A 21,518-nucleotide genomic window follows, 5' to 3' on the forward strand; every position below is an offset into this window, starting at 1 on the left:
TAAAAACCACTGATTATTCATAAAGTTATAATACAAGCAAAAATACACTGAGTATAAGGCTGGATACTATGTTGACATTTGGTTTCATTTACAGAACAAATTATTCACAGTGAAAATGTTTTTTGATCAATCTGATTAATATTATTTGCACTACTAATTTCTACCTATAAAAGTCACAAACTGCATTTAGCTTAAATTTTAGATTTAACTAATATAGTAATAGCTGTGATTAAACCACGAGTCAGGGTTTTCATGGAGGAAAATATAGATTTATTTACAGAAAATTTACATTTCATTTAACTGTTATAGCAGTACATGATTTCCATCCAATATCATCAAATGTCATATGAAGAGTTTTTGGGAGTTTTTAATGACACAGACGATGAGAATGCTGCTAATGAGTAGCTGAGAGTTGGAGGAAAAGAAAATGATGACACACTGTGAATGCTTGAGCAACTGAACTCGAGTATTTGTTTGTGCTTATGAATATATCACAATGTACAATCTGTTCCAAATTCTGGCCCAAACTCAGTCGCCCTCTTCAGCAGAGCTGCTTTCACTGCGCTTATCTTCTCATCCAGCTCTGTCAGGCTGCAGGACTGAAGGACAAAGAAAGAAAAAAAATGATCAGCTCACTTAATATAGGTTAACCTCCACTTACAAAGTACTGCGAGAGGAAAGGAAACACAACAAACCTGAGCAGAGGACGTCTTTTGTCGTTTGTGCAGGTGACTCTACAAAACAAGCACACAAATACACATAAGACCTTCTTAATTAGGGCAATTTTTAAACAAGCTTTGAGAAGCATACTGAGGTGCTCATCTGTGCTCCTTCCTACTTTGCCCTCTCGAGGACAGAAAAAAGTATTATCCCAGAAAGAAATACAACGCAGTAGAAAAAGGGAATACACAAAGCTGAGGATAACGAAAAGCTCCATTTTAATCTAAAACATTTTTGTGTTCTTATTGGATGCTTTTACAATAAATAGATAAAAAGTAAACACTGGGAGACAGATAAAGGTGGCCTCACCTAACAAGACCATCAAAAATGAATAGAAAACTTCATGTATGTGAGACTGTGTAAGCTTCTGTACCTTTAGTTCTAATTTTCAAACACGGTCAAATTTTTTATTGATATGTTGCTGTCTAATTTTGTTAGGAAGCCTCCATTAATAATCAGCATTTAAACGCTGTCCCTGGAATCATGGGCCAACTGTGTACAGCTTTTTGGAAAACACCAAACTAATGCAAAAAAAGGGAGGGCTGGGTTGGAGGGGCGGGGGCGAACTTGGAATATAAAAGACCCCCATCCTCATCAGTTTATTCAAAGACACTCAACAACTCTTGCTCAGCTCACACAAACATGCAGTGAGTCAAAAGCAGATGGAGAGCAGCATACTCACAGAAGCAGCATGCTGTGCTGAGAAATACCAGGATGAAGAGACATGTAGCATCTCAAGTACACTTAGATAACTAACACACTGGACAGACTCCTTCAGCTTGGGAAATCAGAGTCTGTGTAACTGCTGATGTCTGACAGGTTGAATAGAAAGACCAATAAATTACCTACTGTCATCTTTTGAGTCAGCATCATCTCAATAGCAATGAACAGTTGTCAATTCTGAGATTCATCCGTCTGCCCTCACCTAAACGTTTACGTAAGTCTAACCAAAGGCACTGCAGTTCTGATTTAAATCAGCTTAAGTGTTACTTGAAGAGTGAAACGTGTTGAAGTATCAAAGCATAACAGAAGAAATTCCATTCTCATAACCCACAAACTCCTTTCAGTAAGTAGATATCACTCTGAAATGATTTTTCCTACAGCAAACCAATACTCTCCATGCCAATTTAGGCATCATACACAACTGAGCTGACAGTGCGCAAAATGGAGAAACCAAAATTCTAACTAAACTAAAGCCTTCTTACCAATGCAGTATGGATCTTTTGTCTTTCTCCGATACGAAAAGGGTGCCATCTGTCGTGAATTGAACCTCAAACTAGCATCCTGATCACAACCAGAGCCTCAATACTCAAAAGTCATTAAGAAGTGCAAACTAGTTGCAATTCCATTTGGAAATGGAAGCAAAGTTATTTTCAGTTCCAATGCGACAACATAAAAGCACTTCAAAACAAAATGGAGAAGGAGCAGACTGTCGTGTTCAACAATTTCCAAATTCTCTATGATTACTATGACTTGAATAAGGGAAAAAAAAAAATCACTGACAACAGGTTGGGGGGGACCCCACACATACACACACAAAAACTCTAATCAGAGCAGGACGCATGATTTATATGCTCCACATTAACACGCCTGTAAACTTCAGTCTCACGAGGGCCCAGAGAGTCTTTTGTGTGAACAGGGAGGTTTGCCTTCATGGTTAGTTTCTTTCAGTCAGGCTCCTCAGGTGAAATGCAGCACCTGCTTACTGTATGAATCGCAGCAGACAGGCTGGCAGCTGGCAATAGCTGGAAATAAACTGGCTAAAACTGACACAAATTGTGCAACTCGTAGAATTTCATTAAGACATATGGCAATTAAACTACATTCAGTGCCTTAAAATAAATTCTCATTCCTCTTTCAAACATGCATGACCTCTGCCATAAATAACTATTAACGCCTTTGATGTATCTGTATTTGTATTTTGAAGCCAGAGGACTCACTGTGGATTGAAAGTACTCAGGCGAGAGTCCCTCCAACTCGAGTATACGATCCTCCAACTTCTTGAGTCGCTGGTAGACACTCAATGGAACTGGACCCACTGAGGAGTAAAACACTTGTTGAACAGTTTGAAAATTGAAATTTAGAGTAGGAGCAAACAAAGAATGACTGATAACAACAGATAAACCAAATAATAGATCACTTTATAAATAAAGGCTTACTATAAGTAAAAAATACAGTGCCAATAAAAGGTGTCATGTAATTGCTGAGTTAAATATATTGTACAATGTTATATACAAGACAAAGATCATTTGAGCCTCACAATAACTTCCTGTCCCTCACCTGCTGCAAGTTTGAGGTGAGCCTCGATGTTGTTGAGTCGTTCCTCTATGGCTGCATTTCCACAGTCTCTCGTCAATGGCCCCCTCTGTTTATCCCCAGCCTCTGCTTGGTCTCCCCCACTACGGGTCTGGGGTCCGTAAGTGTTTACCACTCGTGTGACTGCCCAGCCAAGAAACAAACACAGAAGATACAACTCGGTCCTAAACAGATTCTAGTAAACAACATGTTTTAGTTTAATTACACAAATGATAGTTTAAAAAAAAGCTGTTAAAAATTCTGACATTTTCTTACCTTTTACGTGGCTTTTAAAACCCGGGTAAGGAGTGAATACGGCATCTGTTCTGGCACAGCTGTTTTCTACAGATGATCACATTTAATATAAATTGCAATTAGAATTACCAAATGCAATTAAACATGATTACCAAAAGCTGTATATGTATATCACACCTGAATAACAACTACTCCTGATTTCTGTTACTGGTGTCTCACACAGGCTTTGAATTTAAAAAAGGTTCTTCTGTCTCGTGTTTTTCTGGACTAAGCGGGTTGTGTTTTGAGGCCGAGTGTGTTAGCTACTTCAGCCCCACTCTTGGAGCAGTTCAGCCTGACCTCTCGCCTGTGGAAATCAGCTCTCTCCCAAACATTGGCAATCTGTGTGCAGGCACCCTCTCCACCCCCCCCACCTCTCTCCCATTCTCACCCTGATTGCAGTCGATCACGTTGCAAAACTCGCGTACATTGTTTTCATTGATCTCCATCTGTTTGCGTTCCATAAATGCAGATATTCTTCGCTCAATCTAGGGTTACAATGAAGACAACATAATAAGATACAATGGATTGATGAGGTGGCAAGAATGCTATGTTTTTGACTATTTAACGATAATGATGTGGGACAAATAGGGTGCGGCAATTTACATTTCAGAAATTTCCAGGTAGCCAAAAAAGTTGAACTGCTTGCCATCATCACATGATGGAATATGAATACTGTTTGCTTGGCTACCAAAATAAATGCACAACAGAATGGGGCCTCTTGTCCTTCATCCACATGCAATCTCAGAGTAATGAGCATCCACTTCATAATCCATCAAGGACCTGGCCCTCTCTCAAAACCCTCCAGCAATGTGGTCTGTTCTACCCCACCGCAGCACTAAAGGACCCCTTATTCTCTACCGAACTCAGCTTATCAGGTCTCCATCAAGCATTTGCTTTGCTGCGGCACGTCATGTGCACATCCTCTGGAGCAATTACTTATGATTATTCATTTGCTTGACAGAGTGTAAAGAGGGCTCTAAAATTTCACTGCCAGAACAGCTGACAGATCTGCTGACAGCGACCAACCTCTGACTTCCCAGCTCGGATCTGAACCATGACATCATCAGCCGCCGTCTTGCTCTCTGTAGCCCCGGAGCTGTGCGAATGGTGCTCAGACTGCGTGGCCGTCTGTGCACTGCTTGAAGATGAGATGACAGCATCTTCTGATGTGTTCTTTAAAGAGGATGCATCAGCATCCAACAACGCCTTTAGGCTTTCTGAAACAGCCTAAATAAACAGCAGGCCAGAAAGAAGAATATTAGATGTAATTATTTAAAGCTCTGAAGAATAATCGAAAATTTAAAATTCAGATATTGTTAATTCGAATCTACTTTTATTTCCTTGCAATGATAACACAATAAAAAGCTGCATAATAATCTATGTCAGCTCTTGAAAATCCTCTAAAGTTTTTACCTGTAATTTAGCGATATGTCCTTGTAATGAGCTGTAAACATGAGCAGGTGGAGATGATTGAAGATTCACAGCGCTGGGGTTGACATCTATTTTCAAAGCAGCATCCCCAAATTTCAGCTTAATTTCAGGAAAGACAACGTGTGGATGTTACTGTGAATCAGCATTTAACATGCAATTGCATGCCAACAGGACAATATATACATTTGTCTCACATATGCAAGTTACAATTGATTGATGTGAAAGTACATAAACTATTTTTGATAATTAACTGGGTAATTATTATTGATTTGTTACTGTTCAAGAAAAAGCATTTGGTGGTATCAGCTTCAATTTAATGTAAAATAAAGGATTATTTTCCTCTTGTTTTCAGCTGTTTTTTGTCACTGTAAAATTAATATATTTGGCTGATTATTGCAATGGTGGTCAATCAATACATTATTAAAAATAAGATTATCCCAGACTTAGGAAAATAATGAACTTCTATAGATTCATAAAGCGGGTGAAAGGCGATGGTTTTATTTTTTATTCAATGCATATTTTATTTGTGCTTTACCACACAAATAGCAGGGCTTGAGATCATTTTCTGCATGTATGGAATAAAGAGGTTTATTTAGATGTGTATTCAATCCAATACGAGAAGCACGGCAACAGGGATAATGACATGAAACATTGCTGTTACTGATGAAACAGAATGCCTAGTTAAGCCCAGTCAAGGCACAAGCTCGATCTTATATGTTAAATTACTTTCAAAACAACACTGAACCATTTAAAGCACAGTTACTTTGCAACAACCTACTTGTCAAAAAAAAGCACCACAGCGCTGTGTGAGTGACAATGAATGAACAGTGTGGGTCCGCTAAGCAGCCCTGCTAACACCACATTGCTAAAAACATTAGCATGCAGCCAGCTAACACCCCGGACTGAAAGGAGCGATGTCCGAAACAAGGCAGCTTAAACAATCCAAACAAACCTCTTCCCCGAAGTCTGCTAGCAGTTGCAGTAACGAATCCATACAGTCTGTATAGCTGGACATTTTACTGGAGTCACTGGGAGGAGCATGATTTCTACTTAGCTTCATTGCCTCCGCCATTGCTGTTCGACAAGCCGAAGAATACTGTGCGCTGATTGGTTCGAGTGCAGGCTTCTGCCTGTGCGCGCTTAACGAAGTCGAGGCTCCACACACGCATGCGTACACGCACACAGCCGTAGTTGTGAGAATATTGATATTACTGCTAAAATACTAGTAATAATAAATGCTTAAATTAAATTCACTATTTTTACTGGGTTTTATTGTGCAAGTATTTCTGAAAGCTTTAAGGCATTTCTCTTTTTCAGTCTTTTAACAGATTGAAAGGAAATTGTTTACATAATTCTTAAAGTCAAGGATCAACTTTTAAAACTGCAATTACAATTAAGTATATATCAGTTTTCTGTAGATATAGATGTTAGATACTTAGATATTATCAGGCTCCATGATAGCAAATTGAAAAAACAAACAGCATAAAAAAACAAATAAAGTTATAAAATGTGAAATTTAAAAATCTTTGAACTGTTCTTCGACACAGGGTGGGTAAGATCATCTCTATATATACTGTATAGGAAAACTGATTTTATAAAGTTCTTATACAGTTCTATTAACAATCAAGTATTATTTTAATATTAATAAAATAATTTTACGACTTGTGTTCTCTACCTGAAAACAAGCCTGTAAGTAGTGCCACATCTGGAGCATATTATTAAATGCCCAAAGATGTCCAGTCTCTGAACTTTCTCTTTTAACGCCTTTTAAAGCATGTTTTAAATCATTTATTCTCTGTCGTCTTATGGCATGTTTATCTGTCAAATTTTATTTTCACTATATGTTTAGAATGCCAGTTCTTATATATTTGTATGACCTGCAATTTTTATTACGTTTATTTTAAAACACTGTGATATATACAAAGCAGGCTCCCCGTCTGCTGAACTCACTCAAATGTGCCGTTAACTGTATTCTCAGTCACTTACTTTTCAAACAGGCGAAAGAATGGTCACTCAATTATAAAGATATTGTCCCTCTGACCGCAGTGGACTGTGCAGCAGGGCATTGGGATGGGAACCTGGTTACAATGGCGTATTTTTTTGTGTTGAGTGACTGTGGGAAAATCTCCCTCCTCTATTCAGACATTTTCCCCTTCTTTTCATATAATGAGGAGAGAGACTGATGAAGGAAACAACAGAAAAAGAACAATTACAGGCAAAGAGAAGGCACAACCACTCAGAACTCAATAATGCTCTTTAGGAGGGTTAATCATTTTAGGAAGGGGTCTGAAGACAAGCCTTTTTACTTTAATTCATCTCTGAGGTGATATTTTCCCCCCCCAAAACAGGAAGGAACTGTAACACTTGACATGGTTTGACATGCTGAGCTATTGCTGAATGTTCCCACACAGCAAGGCGCTCAGAAATTAAAAAACTGCTCATTTAATTTGGCTGGCTTCAGACCAAAGAGCTGTTTATTCTTCTAACGGGGAAGAGTTGTGATTTAAGGCATTTATATGAGCCATTAAAAAAAACATGATAGCCTACTTGAGCTCAATGTTTTTATATTTAGCTATATTTACATTTTGAAACCAAAACTAAGTATTACAGATATTCACAATCTTTAAATGTCACCTTTTCCTCTAATATGTTCCTACATCTTAAAAACAATTTTAGAGGATTAAAAAACCAGTGGTTGAAAAAGTATTTACAAGTGCTACAGCCTAAAAATATTCCTTTACAAGTAAAAGTTCATGCACAACGGCCTTAGTCATTGTTGGCTTACACCGTGGGGTCATTATTACTGATGCATCGACATAAGTAGTACTGTATTTATCTAATTGGCTGAAAGTAAGGTACAGCAAACTGATTTAAATGCGCTAACTTGTTTCCAGAGAATGATTTGACCTCTGGTTTTTCTTGCTGTTATTAAATCATATTAATTGTAGATTCCTAACATAACATTACAATTTATAACCATTTATTAAGTATTTATGCACTGCTTGTAAATGCTAAAGCATTATAGAGAATTGCTGAAAAGTGTTACAAGGATACCTTAATGGTTCTTTGTGCAACTTAATAAGATTTTTTTTCTTTGCTTTACAAGAATGTGTTCTTGGCAGGCAGAGGGAATTTGTGCTATACAGGAAATAAGGTGGTCCTAGTGTTAGAGGGAAGTGAGTGAAGAGGGATTGTTGCTGCCTCTTGCCTCAGTCACATCAGCCACCTGCAGGAAAGTAAAAAGGTCCGCTTTTGAGCCTGTCTGCTGCACGGTGGCAGATTATGTTGACAGAGCATGAGACGGAGTAAAGGCCAGACATGAGTATCAGGAGAAAGAGGCAGCACAATGTAAAGAGCGAAGTGCATTGCAGTAAGAAGGTTTTGTCTCATTTCCCCCAGAGAGGAATAATTAAAAGTATTCCTTTCTTGTGAGTTTGGGACCAAGCTTCCCACAGATCAGCTCATTACGTACTGCTTTTAAGTAATAAAAAGATATATGTGGAAACAAATGTAAATTTTGCAGAAAAAATGTTTAAAAAAAAAAGACTAGTCATGGTGCTGGATTTGAGAGTGATTTCAGTAGCTTTGCAACACTTTTGGAATTCTCAGTTCTGAAGATGCATGCAAACATAAGCAGTATTTACATGTGCATGAACTGTAAAGGTAAAATGTTTATGTACTGTTGTCTTCTATGTCCACTCATATAGTGGAAATCTCTGGGCTGCCACTTTTGTCCACTTGGTCACAGATTCCCACTGAACTCCTAATCCTCCCTATGAAGTGTAACAGGGGAAGAACTGCTTTGTTTGGTAGACCCATCAACTGCAGTTCTCTTTCTATTTGCTGTTGTTTCTCATTGTTACACTGCCACACATCCTCGCTTGTCTCCCTATACTAACGCTATTGTCCCAGAAAAAGGTTTATTTGGGCTCCTACTAGTTCATAAACTGTTGTAAATCTATATCTATATACAAGCATTTATACATATATAATTATATGGACTTTTACATGTGATGGCTTATACAAAGAAATAATGCTATTATATTTTGGAGAATAAAACTATTCAGTTGATAGAAACACTTTTTTTTAAACACAAATACATTTTTTTATTCTTTACACTAGACAACTAGTCATTAGACTTTGCTTTTAGGTGCTTAGGAATCCTCCCACCGTCCCAAGCTTTACTTGTTAATTGGTGTGGATGTAAGAGTGTGTGGTTGTCTGTCTCTCTGCTGACCCTGTGATGGAGTGTTGACCTGCCGAGGATGTTCCCTGCCTCTATTCCCACTCACCCCAGGACCTAGAATTGTGTGATACCAACATGTTCGGGCTGGTGATACAGTATCAACTATTGACAATAGTACCATGTTTATCGGGTTTAAGTTTATGATTAGTGACATAGTTTAGAATGAAAGTCAATTACCATTACTGGCAACAAAAATAGTAAATTAGTAAATTCAATTTTTTTTATTTGTATAGCACTTTTCAAGATAAATATCACAAAATACTTCACAATGAAAATAATAAAACATAAAAACATGTAGTCCACAGATCTCGAGCTCAAAGGGAGCTTGAAAGCACTGTCATGAAAGCTCTGTCTCCTTAGTTTTTTTTGTCTTGTGTGCTGCACAGCTAGCAGATCCTGATCACATGACCCCAGGGACCTGCAGGAGAAGTATGCATGTAAAGCCTCACTGATGTGCAAAATCTTAAAGCAGACTCTCAAGTTAACTGGGAGCTAGTGGAACTAAATTAGCAATAGTGACAGGTGGGAGGCGAGTGACTTGGAAGACTTATTCAAAAGTTTCGTGGCAGCATTCTGAACCACCTGCAAAATGTTCGAAAGAGGTTTTGTTAAGACATGTAAACAATGAATATGAATAATCCAGATGTGATGAAATAAAGACATGACTAAATCAGAGTATGACACAGTGGAGCTCAGCTTAGCAATATTTCTTCAGTGATAAAAGCAAGCGTGAACCAGATATTTCACATTAGCAAAGTTAAAGCTGAATCAAAGTGTTCTATAGACATTTTGGCAAATAGCAAGTGTAACTACAATTTCCATCAGAAATGTGTTCAGGGCACAAAAAAGGACTTTCATTTTCTCCTGGAAAATTTTCAGTCATCCAACTGATAATAAAATCTAACCAACTAGGCAACTATTTAACTTAGAAACAGCTTGAAGCTTGAAACAGATATATAACAAGATGTCATCTGCATAGAGTGATAAGAAATCTTAAATTATGCTGAAAAGGGACTAGATATAAGAAAAAAAGAAAAGGCCCCAAAACAGTACCTTGCAGCACACACTAGGCAAGAGAACTGGAAAAACATCTTTACTTGGAAGCAGCTACAGGAATTATTCAGAATCTTTTTCCTGCTTACACTAAGGGAAACCCAGCTCTTCGTAATTCATTGTGAGTTAGCAATGCAATGTGATGCAGCCTCAACTAAAAGTTAGCCACAAGGGACAGGGAGGTAAGTTATTGCTTTAAGCCACTTCTGATTGTGAAGAGCATTAATAATATGGACAAAGTGTTAAGGATCCTCATGAAGTTATTAACTGGCTTTTACTGCTGTTTCTGCCACATTTAGTCTACAATCACAAGAGAAAGATGTAAGTCTATACCAGCACTCAAGCTCTTTCCTGTGCGTTTGCTTAATCAGCTTAATACAGGTCAATTTGAATGTTATGGAGCAATTCAAGAGGTCTAGTGTTTCATCAGTGTTCATATATGGTTTTACCTTCTTTTTTTTAAATGTAGCTTTTAACAGCTTTATCAGAACACAATAGAAGTTGTTTCATGGTAGTTTATCCAGTGAAACTTAATGATTCCAGCTGAGCAAGCATTTGGTGACAGTGCAGAGGAAGAACTCCTCTAACAAGAAGAAACCTGTTGCATGACCAAATCCAGGGAAGGCTGCCTCTAATGAATAGGATGAGTGGAGAAAATATCAGTATTGAAAAACAGAAAATAACCACCAAGCCTTGGTGAGCCAGTAAGCTTAGATCAGAAATATTCAGATAGAGAGCCAGACTTAAAAAGGCACAGAGATAGTGAGAAAACAGAGAGAATAAAAAGTTAATTAAATGAGAGCAGCAGTACTGGATGATGGAGGTCAACCAGGAACTGGCTCTTGTAGCAGCATAGTTAGGAGCTGCCAGTAGCTCTAAGCTTTGCTTCAAAAGTAGAAACGGTTTCTGACTCTTAAATCAAACCTGGTTCAACAGGGGATCAGTTTAAAAACACAATGAAGCTTAGTCATTAAGGGAATTAATTTTATTTTTATTTCCGGAAGATGAATGTGATCTTTATTGCTAGTTCTGATCAGTACTAATTTTGGATCACTGCCAGGCTTTTATGGGGTTATTCTGATGAGGAATTAGAATAGGGAAGTAATACATGTGTAGACTACTTTTCAGCATCACTCTGACAGAGGATAGTCCTAACTTTGACAAGGTATAAGGCCTAAGGATATATTTTTTAAATAATATACAATATTTAATGAAATGTTCTGCTCATAAATATCACAATAAAAACAGATGCCATGGTAATGCCAACCAGAGTAACTGTTTGCAAGGTCTTAAAAACAAAACACTTCTTGATTTAGAAATTAAAAAGTTTACAATTCACAATGTTCTTATAGTTCAATCGATTTACTTGGTCTGATTTACAGGTAAAAGAAAATTTTTGGGTAATGTGAAAAGTATTGGCTCTACCATAGATCCTTCAGGAACTCCATGACTAACTTCTGCATGTGGAGAGGAGTAAACATGAGAAAACTGGAATCTAGTGAACAAAATTAAGATTATGGATAAAACAGGAGTTTTGAGTGAAGTTCATCCGTGAACCCGTGATGAAGTTGCCATTTTAGATTTTTTTTAAAAAGAGAATATAGACCTGGAGGATAACACACAATCCAGTTGTATTTTCCATTTTAGTTTTCAAATTAGTTTTAGTCTAGTAACAAGGAGATGTTTGGTTAATGAAGAGCATTTCTTTCATTCATTCAATTAATGAATTACTCTTGCAGTAGTTATTTGTAGTAATGAACCTACAGAGACTGTTACTTCACTAGCAGTTTCTAAACAGATGCAATTTAAGAATATGTATTATAGTCTGGCAATATATAGTCACTAACTATTACAGTCACAATGAAAGCTACAGCTATGACTACAGCTGTGAAATGTATGTAGTGGAATATAAAATTGCACCAGTACTGTACTTAAGTAAATGCAGCCAATTACATTTCACTACTGGTTGGGTTTCATACTTATAAAAGTCTGACCAAGTCACCAGTGGCAACTTAGTCCACCTACATTGTCCTTAACGCAGCTGAGACAGTAGTCAGCAGAGCCTAAATGGCTGAAGTGAAGAGCGGTGAGTCAGAGTGCTTCAATCACTCAGCAGTCTTTCCCTGAGAGGCTGTATGTAGATAGTTCCCTTGTTATTATGTCTTCGGTTAGAGCTATGGAAACGTGTCCGAATCATATTCGTGTGTGCCTTAACACTTAACATGAGATATCTGTCATGAATAATGATAGAGAAAGCATAAAGGAAAGTGATGTTGTAGTGGGGATGCACAATGTTTCTGAGCATCACCAGCAATTTTAGTAGAAGCCCTGCATGTACAGCTGGTGGAAAAAGTATTCCAATTCTCAAGTACAAGTACAAAACTAGACCTCTTAATCAAAATGTACATATAGTACAAATGTTTCAAATGTAACAGGATTCATTATTCATCTCAATAAAACCACCAGTGTGGTTTTTTAAGTCATTTTGAATATTTTTTCTAATAGACCTACTTCTTATGTACCATTGTAAAGTTTTAACTGAATGGGATGGAGCTAATATGGGTGAATGGGTTTTTATCTCTAGGGCTTAGAGATAATGGTCCAAAAAAGTGAAAAATATCTAGTGGGCAGCAATTAAAAGGGTGAAATGTCTTGTTGATGTCACTGTAGAATGGCCAGATTCCTATGCAACCAAACAAGCTATGCAGAAGAGCAGCTCTGAATGCACACATTCAACGTTGAATCAGATGGGCTACAGCAGAAGAACACACTGTGTTCCACTCCTCTCAGAACAGGAAAATGATGGTAAAATCCACATAATGCCCAAAGAATTGCACAAAAGAAGACTGGAAAAATACAACCTGGCCTCATGAGTCTTAATTTTTGCAACATTTGGAAGGTAGAGTTGTAAACAACATGAAAGCTTAGATCCATTCTGCTATCAATATCACCAGTTCAGGCTACTGCTGGTGGTGTAATTGTGTGGCAGATATTTTTCTGGTACACTTTGGGCCCTTTAGCACCAACTGAATATTGTTTAAACACTGCAGCCTACCTGAGTATTGTTGCTGACCATGCTCATCCCTTCATGAGCACAGTGTGCCCATCCTCAAATGGCTAATTCCAGCAGGATAATGCACCATGTCAGAAAACTCTAATCATGTCAAAGTTGTTTCTTGAACATGAGAATGAATTTACTGTACTCAAATGGCCTCAACAGTTACCACATTTCAATCCAGTAGAGCACCTTTAGGATGCGGTAGAACAGGACATTTGCATTGTGAATGAACAGCTGAAATCTACAACAACTATGTGATGCTACCATGTACCAAAATCCTCCTTGCTGAGTCTGCCATGAAGAATTAAGGAAGTTCTGAAAGCGAAGGGGGGCAAAACTGATATATCTGTCACAGGGTAACTAATGAAGTGGCTGGCCTATTACTAAATTATAGGAAGTGTTATTCCATAAATATTGATATGTTGTTTGCTTTTGTGGATACTTCAAAGAAAGGTTGTTTTTTTTGTACAAAGTTGGTTCCAATATAGAAATGGTACATAAAGAGCATGGGCTCGGTTAAAACAACACACTAATTTTTTGTGTTTTGGATGGGCAAAATAAATAAAATAAATACATGTTTTTACTTTTATTCCAATTCAGTCTGGATTTTTTTTGTGCGCAGTGCAGATTTTCTGTGTGGGGAGACCGTGTCAGCAGTGCGCGATTGCTCACGCGCACAGCTTAGAGGGAACACATATATAGTAAATTAAAATTTGTATCTAAAATGCAGTGAAAGTGAAATGGAAAAGTAAACAAGTACTTTTTATTAAAGAAATATACTTTGCATCTTTTCATTGTTATTACTTGTTTGGATTGATCCTGCTAGGAATTTCACTCAGTTCCCAGGTAATGCACCTAATCTCAGTCTGCAACGCTGTCTCCCTGCGGGCCTGTAAATACATCCTAGCATATTACTCCCCCCATTCCCCATTGCATGACACCATCCCTGCCCCCACCTTCAGCTGACTGCACCTGTCACCTGGGGGCCTCTGCCTACATTCAGGATCAATTTACATAACCTCATTTAGCAGTTCACAAATCAGAGCCATTAAGAGCTACTAACAGGAACCAAGGGTTCTAATTTAGCTTGCCTTTCACAGTGGGAAAATTGTTCAGTTCAGGCCTACAAATAAAGATTCAGGTCTTGGCTTTGATTGTTGATTGTGATGGTAAATGTACAGATGATTAGAACAGATTTTCTCCCTGTATTGATTTCCTGCCAAAACACAGCAGGCACTGGTCCTGTACTGGGAAACCACAAGAATAGGTGAGTGCTAAAGAGTTTGTGGCAGACATTGATATGTACATATATTAAGCATTTTAAGTATAATGCATTTAATAAAATCATTATAACGGTCTCGTTTTTTGGCATGGCTGGAGGTGCACTTACATGTATTAGTAGTTGTGCTGGTTATTGCATGTTAAAAAAATCTTGAAATTATTCTCTGGAAAATGCGGTGAAAGTGACAGCAAAATTAATCAGAGATTTGAAGATTTATTCAAAATGACAGTGTATTTACAGTAACCTAGCACTGTCATTTCTCTTTGCGCATTAGACAATATCCCTCAAATTTTAGCTGAACAATAATTTGAAGACTAAAATGTGTTTATTTACATTTGTGTGGCAACGTGACAGTAGCAAAACCAATTCAGAGTGGTGAATAGCTGAAGTCAAGAGCTGAAAAATTATTTTCAATCTGCATTCAATTTGGCAAAGATGGGGCTCATGGAATAAAGAGGCTGATTCAGATTTCCACTTGTTCAACACTGAACTTGGTGGTACGGCATTGTGAATGTGGGATTTTAGGGAGCAATTCTTTTTTTTTTTTGGGGGGGGGCATGTTTAATTAATCAACAAATCAGCACTCTCCTCACTAGCGTTCCAGGCCCATATGTTTGCACTTCACACTGTAGGATAAGGAGGAGGCTCCATAAGTGATGCATCCAGCCGCCTACAGATTTTGTCTACTGCTGCTGCAAAATGTGATTGCATAACATCAGTCATCAGCAGGCAGATAAGAGCTTCAATAACAGTAGGCCCATAGAGTTGGCAAGGTTCAGACCATGTGTGATGAAAGACCCAGACACATGCATTGACTGTATAAAAGCTTTGGGGGTCAAGTCACACAAAAATGAAAATGTTTATGAGGTGTGATTCAGTAAAGTGGCCCTGTCCAGCTTCGGTCCAGCTCATTTTTAGTCGTTTCACTTGAGGATAATTTATTACAAGTGTGCAGAGCAGGTCTATGTGGGGGTTGGGATTTAGCAGAATGGTGCTTGAAAATGCTATAGCAACCAACAAGAGGTTGTGGGCCTTTGGTAAAAGCAACTCAGATTGTGGAAAAAAAAGGAGATAAGATAGCATGCTGATTGTGAGAGTGAAACATGACATTTCCACATAACACTCTATTAAAAAACACAGTTTTGTCTGTTTTTTAAGCAAATAGGCAGGCTAAACTAAATGAGAGTGAATATAAGTGTTGTACAAATTGCCTTTTGATGATTAGAACCAACACAGAGTTTTTAAGGTATTTAAATTGAGCTCAAGCATGACTTTCATACAGTTTTAGCTCAGAATACATCGTTCAGCAGATGGACTTACTGAGGCAGCTTGACTCAAACTCCTTCCCCCCCCTAAAAAGTCCAAGCCTGAGTGAGATTAAATGTTAACAAGAAGTTGGACCCAAGCCATTCCCTTGTCCGTCACTCCTTAAAAAAGGGACAAGGGGAGAGACAACTGTTGTTGGTGTGTAGCCTAGACGAATTACTTTTAATGAACATGTAATTAATGGAAATAGACTGAACGGTTTCAAAGCAAACAACGATTCTAATTGATTTGCATTTTCCCTTTTTGGGCTCTCCGATTCCTTTTGTCAGGCCTTTCTATTGATTACCCGCTATGTGTATCGCTCCGCATGTGTTTTCCTTCATTAAGAGATAACGGGTTCCTGATTACTCCCATCCCTGGGTTTAATGTTGCTTAATGTCTACTTTGTTCCCGTGTCATGTCGGAGGGCAGCGAGAATAATGAGAGAGTGGGTGGGCCGTGATTGGCCTGCAGTAAGGCAATAGTGTTTTGGACGCCGGCTGCAAGGGGATCAGTGAAGAGGTTAAAAAAGCAGAACCTTTAGGGCTGGCTGAAGCGCAGCGTGTGGCCCCTGAGTCCGATTCACTCTCACTTACACTGCTGTTTTCTGTTAAACTGCCATTTGACTATCAACACCTGACACTCCTATATTGAGCTGCCTGTCAGCCTGACATCCATGAAATGTGTGTTACAGGCTTTTTTCTTTCTCCCGACTAAGTGTTTAACATAAATGCGCTGCCATGCAGCTTCTCTTTGGGGATTAGGATATAAACCCCCATTCTGTCGATTTCCGTTCATTTAGCCTGTAAATTGACCAAGTAAGAAACCACATAGCCTATATCCTACTGAGCAATTCAGCCACCGGAATAACATACAGTGACAATTGGCCAAAAAGGAGAACTACCGCGTTGTGAACAGAATTGCATGTTAGCTAATTGTTAATTTAAGCGGCTCGCAGTGGCTAATTATGTCGGCACAGCCAAGCCATTTGCATGATGGACCAGCCACCTGCCTGAAGGCGCTGCCAGGGCAAACTATATAATTACTGAACAGCAGTGGGGCAATTTTTGACTGTCGCCCCTTTTGTGTCACATGAATTCCTCGTAATGACATATTTCATTAGGGGGGCAAATATCACCCCTCCTCCTGTAGCCGAACAAAACATGCAAGTCTCAACAGGTCCTAATATACAGGACCTATTTACATCCACCTCCACCCCGTGTTTTTATTAACCTGTAGTTATGTGCGTCTTTACTGTGAGTTAGATGGACGCGCTGTGCCTTTTCTCAGCTCGGCTCATATAGACTGTGCTCTGGTTAAAAGGGACCATGGCTTTTCTTAAAGTGATTGCAGCCTGAACTCATTAAGCTGTCAAATGTCCAGGCTTTGGGATCTTGATTGCTTATTGTGTAGCAACATTCAAGGAATTTTTTTTTCAGTCTGCAAAGAGACGCAGCCTACCCCACCATTCACTCACACAGGAGAATGGACTGACTGCTGGATTATCCATGGATTCAGTGCGGTTTAATCAAGTTGTCCCTCTTTACTGAGAGCATATGGGAAGTTTCATTCATTTTATGCTTTAAGTTTTCACGTTAGGCATGTGTGTGAAGCTTTTAATGCTTACTGGGCAAAGCAAAAAAGAAAAATCAGGGTAACTGGTTTCGACTTTTAAGGTTTCTTACCTGAAAATGTTACCATAGAGCTCTGGAAGAACTATTCATAGCAGTGGCACATATAACAATACCAGATACAAAAAAGAAAGCTTAGTATTGGTCAAAAATTGTAAAAAATAAATAAATAAAATAAAGTATGGTTAAAAGTAGGTGGACTCATTATACCTATCAGCTGAGAATTACTATCATTAACTTTTATTTGGATGAAGTACTCCCAATGCTGTAGGTGGTCAGTGGTAACTGCAGTGATGAGTAGTTACTAAACAGAAGCTGTTTTTACTAAAATCTTAATTTGTAAATTGTAGCTTTCAAATCAGTTTAGAAGAGTAATAGAAAACAGAGCTCGGAGTAAGCCTTTGTATCTTTACATTTACATATAGATATTGAGTATATCCACTTAGTTACTCTGCAGCACTCCTTTTAATATTGCCGAACATCCTTTATAAACTAAACACACTTTTTTGTGTTAATTCCTCTAAAAAATGTTATTATAGCCTATAATTCATAAGTGCTCTCATATTTATAGCATGCAAATCAATTTAAATTCACTTTAGGTCTCACTATTTGAAAGGGATAGCCTTGGACTATTCAAACCTTCATTAAATGGAGAAGTTATTGCTGCAGGCCTATAGAGCGAGCAGCGGCACCCGGGTCGGTCTGGAGGGTCTGGTGTTAACGGGGTTAGTGATGGCTCGTTGGTTTCTAAAGGACTCCTGCTGGTACTGTACACAGACATGACAACTCCGCTTTAGTCTGGTCTCATTTAATTGGCATCTTTAACAGGAGCACACACAGCGTGGGCGCGCACACCAGCTCACTCATTTACTTGAATTTCTATCCTGATGAGGACCTTCCACACAGAGACTTAAGTCTCAATCCAGCCTTAGTCTTATCCACATTTCTGTCAAATGTCAAAAGTATGTTTACATTTATGTGGCATTGGGTGAGTGCACAAAACAAACATATTTCACACTGTTACTTTTGGACAAACACACAAGTAGAGTAGTTTTGAAGGTATGGAGAGTTGATGAAACAATTCATGTATTGTGCCATAGAAAACTGGGTTGGTTTATGATGCTTGGATATGAACCTGCTCATTTTGTCTTTTGGATTAAAAAAAAACTATACCCACTCAGGTCACAGAGAATGGCAGTAGCCTTGCAGTGTTTATAAGATCCTCTCCTGAAATAAGCTCATACAGACCCATGAAAGCAGGCTAGGGCCTATTCTGAAGGACAGGGGAACTAAGGGCCATGGCCAAAATATACTTCGGAGGATTTTAACAGTACTTGTAAATAGGTATTTTTTTTAGCGATGGAAAGGTGGGGAACGTCTACAAAACTTAAAGTTTAAAGAAAATTAACAATTTATTGTTGTAAAGTATAAAGACTGATCAAAACATTTCTTTTTTTTGTTTCTAAGTGTCTTAAGTGCACATGTGTAAAAATATGCTGTGAATGTTTTTTCCCCAAGTTTGTACAATATTAAGTAATTAAATAAGAGCATTAGTATTAAGTATTTGTAGTACGCGTTTTATAAACTGCTTTTCACAAACAAGCAGTCACAAAGCACTGTACAACAAAATAGCTTACAATAAATAAGAAAATTAAGTGCTGTAATGGCAATACAAAAGTTAAGACACAGAATAAAGTTTACTAGTTGATAAAGTAAAGTAGCTTAAAAAGTATCAACAAAGTCGGTTAAGCAAAAAAAAAAAAGTGTTTTATTTTATCAATACATTTTTATCAATATTTAGAGGGTTCTATAATATCCCAGTTTACATGGTATGTCATCATGTAACAAGAGAATGGAAATCAGGTGACACTGCTTCTAAACATGGTCACTGAATACGAGGTATAATGTCCACTGTTTAAGTTAAATCCAACTAGATCCTGGTGTCCAGTGCTACTCATAATGCCAATTTCTACAGCCCGAAACCCTTAGCCTATTACTTATTATTCTTTTTCTACCCCGAGTCTATTCTAATTTTATGGCTACTTACATTAAGAACTCCTAATGTATCTTGAACTTAAGTCGAACTGGGTCTTCGATGGATACAGGTAGAAAATGATTTCATTAGTTTAGAAGAAGAGAGCCTACGGTTAACATGTGACACCCACACTGCCTGCCCTCCAACCGCAGATATAACCGTGTTATTGCACATAACTAAGATTTCATTTTTGTAACAGATTTTCCTTTCACTTTAAAACTATCAATAATATAAGAAACTTAACCACCTGCTATTTTATAACATTTAGTTTGTTGGTGTTTGTTTCTGATTTCAAGTTTAACCTTTGGCTTGTAGTATGTCCTCAGTGTGAATCTACATAAATAAGTTGTGGGTATGCATTCCTGTCTAAATAACAAGTTAGAAATAAGTAAGTACACAGAGGTTAGATTTAATTTCTAATATTTTCAAGAACAATCGCCTAGTGAAATAAAATGCTTTCCTTTTATCTGGGCAAACTGAATATGTATCATCTATTAAACATGCATTTGTAGCTTTATTAGAAATTCTCTTTCACTGTCGCTCAGTTTGGGCATTCAGATTTTCTGTGGCCAGAACTGGTTGATATCATCCAACTCTGACAAAGAAATATATGCAGTATCACTGTTTCCCTTTTACTTTACAAATTGTCTGTGTAAGCCTAGAAATCAGAACAAATTACAGTTTCTAAGTCCTACTCTGTGTCAGTTTTTAAAATGATTTATTTGCTTTCTGTAAAACAACAACAACAACAAATCCAATATTTTATAAAATTATCTAAACAAACATAATTTGTGGCAACCACTACCATCATAAAAAATGGCACGTGACCACATGAAGCTTCTGTTTTGGGAGGTTTCAATATGTTGGTGTGTGTATTTTGATTTTAAGCAGCCTAAAATTTGTTTACATTTCTAAAATCGAATTTGTCTAGAACTAATTTTTCAACCTCTTGTCCTACTCTGGCAATGGAGGTGCAGAGGCCAGCACTCCCCTTTAGATTTCTTAATATAAGATGATTGCTAATCTGCACCCCCCTTTTTATAGACCCCATCCTCATGTTGTTTCATTTAGAAAAACCAAACCAAACAATATAAAACAAACAATTAAAAAAAATCAAAACTGACACTCTTTTTGACGGTGACTTTAACATCTATGCAGATGACACTCTCCTTACAATCAATTACCTTAATGAAAAAAACATGTTAAATCTACAAAACCTAGAAGCCTGGTGATTATTTAGCAGAAATCTCTTATGCAAAAACTCTGAATAAGTTTTTTCCAGACAATTTAAAGTGCTTTACTTATTTTGATGTTATTACAAAATGATCAGGAACAAGTGAAATATAAATCTAAATGTTTCAGTGTCATGTCTAATCCAAATACAGAATTTTGCATGCAAATTTATTAGTATTTAGAAATTCTGCACCCTACTGTAAATAGCATAACATACCTGGGATTTTTTCTTTTACTTACTTTAACAATTCCAAAGGAGAGATGAATTTTTGTTGATCACTTTAGGGAATGTTTTTAATTGCGATTTTGATTGTTTTATATAGATTAATCAATTAAATTATATAACTCTAGAGAGCTAATTTTAATCTTTTTTTTTATCCTTTTTGCATTGAGAGTTTCGAACAAAGTTACTTCTTGAAATTTTACAGTGGCACCACGACAACGTCCAACATGAGAAATGAGACTTAACCATCTGCAAAATCCTCTGCCTTAATTGTCCTTGAGGAATATGTTGAACCCCAGCTGCCAAACATGATTAATTTACAGACTTCTTTTTTTATACGAGAACATCTATTTACAAGTTTCGTCGGTTTTTGGGTTTTGCATGAAGTCCATTAAGTATTGAATTGAAAAGTCGTGTGATTTGTGCCGTTTTCTTTTCTTTTTTTTCTTTCATTCTTTCGGGTTCTTTTTGGGGGTTTTTTTTTGTTTTTTTTTACCCAAGCAGTATTATTAAAATGAAGATAAATTGCAGACAGTCTCAGCAGGGGCGGAGCGTGGGGGTGGCTTACTGGGCTTAAGCCCGGGTTGTTTTGTCAGAAGCCCGGGGTAATTTTTTCATAGTTAGATGCCTGGCTGACAACTGTATAAAACAAAAAGTACACACAATATTCGAAGCACATAGTGCACACTGTGGGAATTTACGACTGTGC

The 21,518-nt window shown here is 37.6% G+C and overlaps 1 protein-coding gene across 1 annotated transcript; it reads right to left on the bottom strand.

The window, feature by feature from the left end:
- Positions 1-256: 256 nt before the first annotated feature.
- mbip (MAP3K12 binding inhibitory protein 1) lies at positions 257-5,841 on the bottom strand. Its single transcript, XM_005736555.1, has 9 exons — positions 5,696-5,841; positions 4,726-4,842; positions 4,339-4,539; positions 3,701-3,797; positions 3,292-3,357; positions 3,001-3,159; positions 2,661-2,758; positions 696-734; positions 257-599 (listed from the first exon to the last, which is right to left on the bottom strand). The coding sequence occupies exons 1-9, from the start codon at positions 5,813-5,815 to the stop codon at positions 492-494; spliced, it is 1,005 nt and encodes a 334-aa protein (XP_005736612.1). The 5' UTR covers positions 5,816-5,841; the 3' UTR covers positions 257-491.
- Between the last annotated feature and the right edge of the window lie 15,677 nt (positions 5,842-21,518).

This window comes from Pundamilia nyererei, unplaced genomic scaffold (genome assembly GCF_000239375.1).
Source record: "Pundamilia nyererei isolate P.nyererei 1_Seehausen unplaced genomic scaffold, PunNye1.0 scaffold00070, whole genome shotgun sequence".
Lineage (NCBI taxonomy): Eukaryota > Metazoa > Chordata > Actinopteri > Cichliformes > Cichlidae > Pundamilia > Pundamilia nyererei.

Excerpts from the sequence above, each read along its gene's own strand:
- mbip (XM_005736555.1), bottom strand. The coding sequence starts at position 5,815 with ATGGCGGAGGCAATGAAGCTAAGTAGAAATCATGCTCCTCCCAGTGAC. Across the intron at positions 4,843-5,695 it reads TAGCAGACTTCGGGGAAGAG|CTGAAATTTGGGGATGCTGC; the intron begins GTTTGTTTGGAT and ends CCTGAAATTAAG. Across the intron at positions 600-695 it reads AAAAGACGTCCTCTGCTCAG|TCCTGCAGCCTGACAGAGCT; the intron begins GTTTGTTGTGTT and ends TTTGTCCTTCAG.